Source organism: Strigops habroptila, chromosome 12 (genome assembly GCF_004027225.2).
Source record: "Strigops habroptila isolate Jane chromosome 12, bStrHab1.2.pri, whole genome shotgun sequence".
Taxonomy (NCBI): domain Eukaryota; kingdom Metazoa; phylum Chordata; class Aves; order Psittaciformes; family Psittacidae; genus Strigops; species Strigops habroptila.
The window spans coordinates 10,316,446-10,325,143 of record NC_044288.2 but is presented as its reverse complement, the minus strand read 5'-3'; the positions used below and the strand labels follow the sequence as shown (position 1 = coordinate 10,325,143).

The following is an 8,698-nucleotide window of genomic DNA, read 5'->3' as shown; positions in this document are numbered from 1 at the left end:
ACTGAAACTAGCGGCGGGGTCGCTGCGCGCCGGGACGGGCCGCGCAGCCCCGCTCAGGGATGCTGAGGGGTGCGCAGGATGCGCATCCACTGCAGGGCCCGGAGGAGGAGGTTCCGCGGGCCGGGAGGCCCAGCCGGGCTGGGTGCGGGGATACCCGCGGGGGCGCAACCTGCGCGCTGCGGAGGAGGGAGGACTGGCGGGGTGCTGGGGGCGGGCGGGGTGGGTCCGAGCCGCCCCCCGCGCAGCTGGGGGTGATTTTCCACCTCTCCATTCGTTTCTGGAATATTTTTAATACCTCACGGGTTTGGGGGAGGGGATGGAGGAGGGAGGGGGCGCAGCTCGAAGCAGTCGCAGCCGAGCGGCGGGGGCCGGGTAGGGGGTGCGGCGGGCCTGGCCGCGGCCGCGCAAGGAGCGCACACATCGGCGGGGAGCTCGGAGGCAGGTCCGCCCGCGCGGCCGGGCTGGGCGAGCGCTAGATGGAGTGATGCATTAGCGAGACGGGGAGGTTTTAACCTTCAGGGGGAGGAGCCCCGTTTAACTACAGGCATTTGTTCTAGGGCAGGTCACTTTAATCTCTTTAGCTTTAAACTGTCCAACTCGCAACTCGCGTTTCTCTATAAGGGATCTTTACCACTTCCCTGCCTATGCGGCCGGACTGCCGTGCCTCAACCCGAGCAGAGACAGCCGGCTTCGAGGCACCCCCCAGAGCTTTTCTTCCGACACCCTTAAAATAATTACTTATTAGTAATAAGTGGATTTGCTTTTGCTTTTGTTGGTTTTCTATATATTTTTTTAAGAGAAAAAAAAGTAACAATAAGCAAAACCTCTTGCTGCTTTCTGTGTGGAATAAACACCTGCAAACTCCCCCAGGCAGCCCGGCGCCCCTGCCATGGATTCCTTTAAAGGTGGAATGAATTTGGAGAGACTGCCCGAGAGCTTGAGACCCCAACCCTCCCATGACATGGCTTCCAGCTTCCATTTGCAAAGATCCTCGGAACCCAGAGACCCGATCGACAACTCAGCCAGTGAATCCTCCGACACGGAGGTGCCAGGTAAACCTACCACCCCCCGCACCCCCCACTCCCCCCGCACCGCCTCCCCTTCCCCCCCACCGCGCTTTCCCTTCCCTTCCCTCCTCGGGGCTTTGCCCGCACCCCCCGCACAACCAGAGGCGATGGGGGGGATATGGGGGAGGGGAGAGCTGCCGGTGATCCCGGTGGATCCATCCCGAGATCCCGGGAACCGGAGCTCGGGGCTGCCGTTCCCGGTGGTGACAGCCCGCCGGGAGGACCCGCACGGATCCCAATCCCCATTCCCAAGATGCTTTTTTTTAATTGAAAATACAGTTATTAATTGATGGGGTCGAAGGGAAGGGGGGGCTCTTCTGGGAGTGAGGTTTTGCCGCATGTTTCTGAAGTAATGTCAGCTTTTGCCCGGCTTTATTTTCCAGCTGGGGTGGTGAAGGGATGGAAAAAGATCCCTCTGTCATAGGACGCGGGGAGGGAAGGGGAAAATATCTTAAATAAGGCAAAAAAGTCCCCGCAAAGCAGGAGAAGCGGCGTGGGCCGAGCGCAGGCAGCGCGGGCCGCCGCGGAGGGGATGTGTGCGGCCTCGGAGGGGCTGGGAAAGGTCCCCGGCCCTGACCACCATGTGCTTCAGGGACTGAGTGATTTCCCCGTTTGTACTGAATTCGAGTAGCGACATTTCTATAACGACAAGGGGAAAAGCTAGGAGAAGGAAACAAAAGCTGCAGGAGGGAGCGTGAAACCCCTCCTCCAGCGAGACCGTTTATAGAGAGAGTTTATTTCTTATTTCATTTTAAGTTTTCAATAGCTGCTCTTGCTCTTCGGAGTTTGAGCAGGTCCAATAACCTGGAGAGTGGCTGTGGCAAGAATCGGTCCCGAAGTGGCACCCGGTGATAAACAGGTTTAGAGTTGTTCTTCCCAGCCTGATTCGCAAACAAAGTTAGAGACCGGCGTCTGGAAGGCACTCTGAGATTAGAGAGGATTATTGGAGATTAGAGAGGGAGATTTGCTTCATTTTGCCCTACCCCTGTGTATGACCCCTCGGCGCTGGAGGAGGGCTGGGGACCTGCCTGCTTTTCTTCCCCGAGAAGCTGCAAAATACCTTTCACATTTGATATTTTTAATGCAAAGAAAAAGGTACAAAAGCCGGTTAAAGCCGATGTGCTTTGCGATTTGAAATTGTCCCACAGCCCGCCGCCGAGGCCGCATTTTTAAGAGAATCCTGGCGGGGTTAAACACGGAGCGTGGCGAGGGGCCGCGGAGACGGAGCCCACCGCAGCCGCTGCGCTTCTCCGTCGCTCCCGGCTCCCGTCGGCCCGGTTCCTCGGGCTCTCCCCGGCCGACAGCGGGAGGATTTGTCTTTGCGGGGTTATTTTGGTTTCTGTTTCTTCGTCGCCGCCGGCCCGTGCGGCTCGGCAGGGCCCGGGCTCGGGCCCGGGCCCGGTCGGAATCGGGAAGGCTCGGGGTGGCCGGAAGGTCCGGTGGGTCCGGGGAGCTCGGGGGTGCCGGGAGAGATGGGTTCTGTGCTGCAGAGGCCTTGTTTGCTCTGCAAACCTCGTACGGCAGAGACGGGCCGGCCGGGCTGCAGTCGGCCCCTCTTGAGGTTTGCATTGGGCCGTTGGACCCCCCCCCCCCGCTTTTGCTCAGGCGAGGAGCAGTTCAGGGGTGACTTTGCAAGGACGAGTCCTCCCGAGCTTTGGATGAAGCCCGCGATTATTTTTAGACTCCCGGTTACCTCGCAGAGGTCGCGGCTGTAGAAATACCCCCGGCCCGCCGCCGGCGGGGTAAAACCCTCTAAAAGTAGGGGAGAGGGACACCTTCTAAAGGGAAAACTCCCAGCAGAGTTTCCTTTAGGCAGCAGCAAGGCAGAGGCCAAGGGGATGGCCGCGGACCCCGGCCCCGCAGCCTCCCGCGCCCGGCTGCACCTTTCCCCGCTCCCGCCGGGGCGCGGGCCGGGAGCACATTTCTTTCAGGCCTTTGGCTCCCGTTCGGAGCACTTTAAGCAGGCTGAATCCGGTCGAACGCCCGGCTGGGAGAGGCAGAACGGCCGTTACAACCGGGAGCGGGTATTTGTCCCCTCGTTGCGATGAGGCCGGGGCCAGATTCCTGCTTCCAGCCCGCGCAAATCCCGGCCAATAAAACTCTCCTGGACTTCTTTTCTTTGCTTTTTCGATATGATTTTGAGAGGGGGTCAGCTCGGGCTCGAATTAAAATAAACATTAAAAGCGGCAAAAGAGAAAAAGGAAGGGGAATAAATAATTAATTGGGGGAGCGGAGAGGCCGAGGGAGGGGGTGACTTTTGTAATTAATCGCTGCTGGGTTTTACACCCCTGCCCTTCCAAAGTTTCCTGTCGCGGCCGAGCACAACAAAGACAATTGAGCAAAGATCGCGCCTTGGGTTTGAGAGAGTGACGAGGTGCCACGGGACGGCGGAGAGGCCGGTGCTGCGGGGAACCCGATGCCCGCTCTCGCTCTCGTGCAGGGCTCCCTTCTCCTTCCCCGGCACGCTGGGTTTGGCTGAGAGGCGCTGGATGGGTGCAGGGCCGGTAGGACAGTCGCGGTGCCCCCATTTGCGGGCCAGGGAGCGCTGTGGGTGCGGGGCGGTGCGTGTGCCTTCGTGTGCCTCTATTTCTATTTGCAACAAAACAAATAAACTAAACCCCCCAACCCCCGACACCCCACCGCAGAAAAGGAGCGTAGCGGCGAGCAGAAGAACGAGGACGGGGCCGCCGACGACCCGGCAAAGAAGAAGAAGCAGCGGCGGCAGCGGACCCACTTCACCAGCCAGCAGCTGCAGGAGCTGGAGGCCACTTTCCAGCGGAACCGCTACCCCGACATGAGCATGAGGGAGGAGATCGCCGTGTGGACCAACCTCACCGAGCCCCGAGTCCGGGTAAGAGGGGTGCTCAGCCCCGCCGGGGTGCAGGGCTGTAGGAGCGGGGGGTCTCGGAGAAACGGTCGCTTTTGGGAGCTCTGCGGCGGTTTGCGAGCAACCCCCGGCCGGCCTGCGCTTGGTTTTAGTAACTAAAATTGAGATCCAGGCCGCAGAGGAGGGAACGCAGCTCCCGGGGTTCTGCGGGGAGATGCTTCCCGGAGCGGGCTGCCACCGCGACAGGCCCGAAAAACAGGGGTCGAGCAGCGCGGGGGACAGAGGAGGGGCCGGGGCTAGAAAAGCGCCCGGTTGTGGGGGGAAGCCGCTAGAGTTGGCCTAAACCCCCCATCCCTGCAGCTCCAGAGGCCCTTCCCCTTGCTCCGGTTATTCCCGATAATCCCAACAATCGCGACCATCTCCCACCAAACCGCCGCTGGATGCGATCGCAGCCGCGGGATGCGGCTTAGACCTGGGCCGGGATCTCGGTGCCCGCCTTTCCCTGCCGCGCATCTTCCGTTTGCAGGGGCGATGGGCGAAATGAAGGACAAGGCACTCCCAAAGTCAATAGAGCTGTAGACACATATTTTACACTCCCCGGAGCCGATACCACCATATATATATGTGACGCCTACGTGTATATGTATGGTGGCTATACATATATATATTTGGTGGCTATATATATAAAAATATGGCGGATATATATATGGAGCTATATATATATGGAAGCTCTATATATATGTGTATATGCATATATAGCCTCGGCAGAGGCTAAAGAGATTTCCTGCTGAAATACCCTGGCAATGAAGGACCGGACCAAGCGGCTCGGGTGTATTGATCCGCCGTGCTCCGACTGTCACCGTTTCTCCCTTCCCGTTTCCCCCCTGGGACATTTCCCGGCGCTGTTCCGGCCGTGGCCGCACAGCCCTGAACCGTTGGCTGAGCACATTACCGGTTAGCGGAGAAACCCGAGAGAAAACGGGAAACGTCTCGAAATTCCATTTTTTCCCTTTTTTCCTTTTTTTCCTTTTTTTTTTCTTTTTTAATCTTGGCAATTAAACGCCGAGTGCCCAAATCGGATTACAGAGATTGTGCTTTAAACCTTTCAAGAGTAAACACCCATCTGCAATGGGACAAATGCATCTGAAAGCACCGTCCTAATGGAGTTGAAACAAAACAAAGCCGGACCATTAATATTGGTGGGATGTTTGAGAAAGAGAACAAAACTAATGCATGACTTGTGGAGATCTTTTGGTTTGATGTTCTGAGATTGCAGATTGCAAATCTAACCTTAATTTGCTATGAGGGCCTTCCTTTAAAATGTCTAGGAGCCATAATTAAAACTATTACCCTCATTTTCAGGAAATTCCTGTCTGGAAGCACCTTCCGAGGAGTATATTACAGGGTTTGAACATGTTGGCTTTCGTTTCCTATTTATACGGGCTTCTTTTTATTATTGTTATTTTTTAAAATAGACTCCTCTATCCATTCCTCCCCCTCCCGAAATTTCCATCCTCGAGGCCGGTGTTTAATAGCAGTTGAGCCATTTCTGAGCCGAGAAGGGAGGCCCGAATCGCTGCTCCCTTTTGTCCTCCCTAGGTCCCGGCGGAGGGCGCGCAGCCTCCGCGGGGCTGGGCGCAGGGAACCGCGAGGCTCCTGTGTCCTCAGGGAGGCCGGAGGCGATGGTTTCATGGGAGAAAGCCCGGAACACTGGGAGGGATGCAGCAGGAGAAGCTCGCAGGCCAGGGCCAGCCGGCAGGCAGGAAGATGCTGGATTTTAACCTGGAAAAAAGAATTTTGGGAATGCCCGGCTTCAATCGCGGGAGGATCTAACGCTTTCCAAGAGCTAAAAAAAGAATAAATATAAGAGAAAGCCTGGACCAGGTTTTTGCATTAAGCACCAGGAGCGGCCCCGCTTCTCTGTTCCCTACTCAGGGCTGTAAATCCCAGAAGATGGAAGGGCAGAGGCTGAATCTACGGGCTATGCAGGAATTGATTTTTTTTCTCCCCCAAACCCAAACAGACTAATCCAATCCCTCTTTTTATGATCTCTAACAAGGGGCTTTTATTACACAGCATTAGCGTTTGGTGTAGCCGGGGCCAGCCGGCCCTGACCGGAGCGGGGAGAGGGGGGACCGGGCACCCTCCGGGACCGGCTGCTGCGCGCATCCCGCGGAGCGCAGAGGGATGCGCGCAGAGTCCGCTGTGCTAGCAGCACCCCGCGGAGCTGGACTTTCGTCCTGCGGGGTTGGGGGGATGCAGGGAGAGGGACATCATCTCCCTTCTCATCCCGGGGTGGGAAGTGTGTTGCCCTCGGCTGCCTGCGCTCTGACCGTGCCGTGTCGGTGCCGTTCCTCTCCCGCAGGTCTGGTTCAAGAACCGCCGAGCCAAGTGGAGAAAGCGGGAGCGGAACCAGCAGATGGACCTGTGCAAGAACGGTTACGTGCCGCAGTTCAGCGGGCTGATGCAGCCCTACGACGACATGTACGCCGGGTACCCCTACAACAACTGGGCCACCAAAAGCCTCACCCCGGCGCCGCTCTCCACCAAGAGCTTCACCTTCTTTAACTCCATGAGCCCCCTCTCCTCCCAGTCCATGTTCTCGGCTCCCAGCAGCATCCCCTCCATGAACATGCCCTCCGGTATGGGCCACTCGGCCGTGCCGGGCATGGCCAACTCCGGCCTCAACAACATCAACAACATCAGCGGGTCCTCGCTCAACTCGGCTATGTCCTCCCCGGCCTGCCCCTACGGGCCACCGGGCTCGCCCTACAGCGTCTATCGGGACACTTGCAACTCCAGCTTAGCCAGCCTCAGACTGAAATCAAAGCAGCACTCCAGCTTCGGCTACAGCAGTTTGCAAAGCCCCGGCTCTAGTCTAAACGCCTGTCAGTACAACAGTTGACGGACTTGACACAAACCACCTCCGACAAAACATCGCCGACAAAGCAAAGCAGAAGCAAAGCGACGTTTAACGGAAAAGGAAAAAAAAAAAAAAAAAAGAAATATATAAATATTAAAACCCGATGATGATTAAAAAGAAAAACCCGAGCAAGTGAGAGAGGAAAAAACCAAACCAAACAAACCAAAACGCCACCAAAAATAAACCCCAAAAAGCTCCGCGGACTTCGACTGTCTAGATAAAAATACTAATGCAAACCAACGATGCAACCAGTAGAGCGCTTAACTAAAAAGAAATACTAAATAAAAATAAACCATCAAAAGCCGTAAACGGACCAGAAAACTTTTGCAAGAGACACCGAAATCTGGTACATGGATGAGTTGCAATTTTTTTTTCTCTGGATTATGCGGGTTGTATGTGTTTACTTGAACTTGCACAGGAGTTGGTAAGGCGGCCGCTTCCCCGCGGGGAGGGCGGCGAGGGAGGGTGGGAATGAGGGAGGGAAGAAGGGAGGGAAAAGGGAAGGAGGGAGGAAGGGAGGGAGGGAGACGCCTCGGTGGTAAGAACTTGTGGGACGGTTCTTGGCCGCTTTTCGCCCGGGCAGAGTTTGGTTAATGTTTACCACTGAGAACCAGAATCACACTCGGAAAATACAAAAAAAAAAAAAAAGGGGGGAGGGGAGAAGAAAAAAACCCTATAATTAGCAGAATAGGTTCTGCAGGAAAAAATGTTAAAATATTAGGTATGAAACTATTAAAAATAATAATGACAAGGGTCAACCACTTATATAAGGTTATATTTATATCTACCGTTGCATTGTGCCGGATCATTGTCCTTGGCCGTTGAATAAACTGTTTTTAAAATGCATGATTCTTGATGTTTTTTCTTTAGTTGGAAGCTATAATCCAGTCATTCCTGATTCTAAGCAGCTCAAGGTTCCTACCTCTTCATCCTTTCCAAAAGACTGCAGTATCCCCGGTTGTGAGAGAGCACAGAAACCCTCCAGCGAGGCGAAAACTGTTCAGCATCTTCCCCATCCAAAGTCTTATCCTGATAATGAAATTATCATTCATCTTTATTGAAACGCAGGGGTTATTTTTCTCTTAAAAAAAAAAAACCTAAAACACCAAAATCCCTTTTAGAGAGTCTAGGGGGAAAAAAAGAGACGAAAAATGGTCTGTAATGAAGTGAAGCCAGATACTGCATCTCTGCTAAAGAAACAGCGAGCCTCGGCGTCCGGAAAGGTTGTTTAGCAAAGCTGAAAGCGTTCCTTGCTTTTCTAACTGTGAGGAAAAACAAGGAACAAAAAACCCCCCCCGATCTTAAGGTGTTATTATCTTAAGGTGTTATTATGTAAATGTAGATACTTTCAAGATGTTGGTAAAAGGTGTGCTTGTTGGCAAAAAAAGAAAACAAACAAAAAAAAAGAAATTATAAATATGATCTTTATTAATACTCATACAAAGCGCATATGAAGTGTTATTGCAGGCATATTTGTTGCTTATTTTCTTTTTGTCGATACTTATTACCTGTAGATAACAAAGAAACATCAAATGCACCCGGTATTTCTTTCCCAGTGTATTTCACACCTGTGGTAAACGTTACGCTGGATGTTTCACTTATGCTGTTGTGGATAAGGATGCGGTATATATATTGTTTTATAAGTTATGTTTTGTGATTTTAATTCCTTTTTTTTTTTTTTTTTTTTTCCAAGAGTAAGAGCATGGGAATAAAAGAGAAAAAAAAAAAGTTAACAAGAAAAATACAAAATCGAAACGAAATCTAGAAATGCCTTTAATGTTCTTTTCTGGCTGTGTGTAAGAGATCGATTAAACAAGAAGAACAGCAGCTTCCCCCATCCCAACTGCCCCATAGGGGTAATTTGGGGGGATCCCACCGCTT

General features: G+C 53.6%; 1 protein-coding gene across 1 annotated transcript; it reads left to right on the top strand.

The window, feature by feature from the left end:
* Positions 1-631: 631 nt before the first annotated feature.
* Positions 632-6,844, top strand: PITX1 (paired like homeodomain 1). The gene is made up of 3 exons (XM_030504331.1): positions 632-1,052; positions 3,713-3,918; positions 6,260-6,844. The coding sequence occupies exons 1-3, from the start codon at positions 890-892 to the stop codon at positions 6,797-6,799; spliced, it is 909 nt and encodes a 302-aa protein (XP_030360191.1). The 5' UTR covers positions 632-889; the 3' UTR covers positions 6,800-6,844.
* Positions 6,845-8,698: the final 1,854 nt, after the last annotated feature.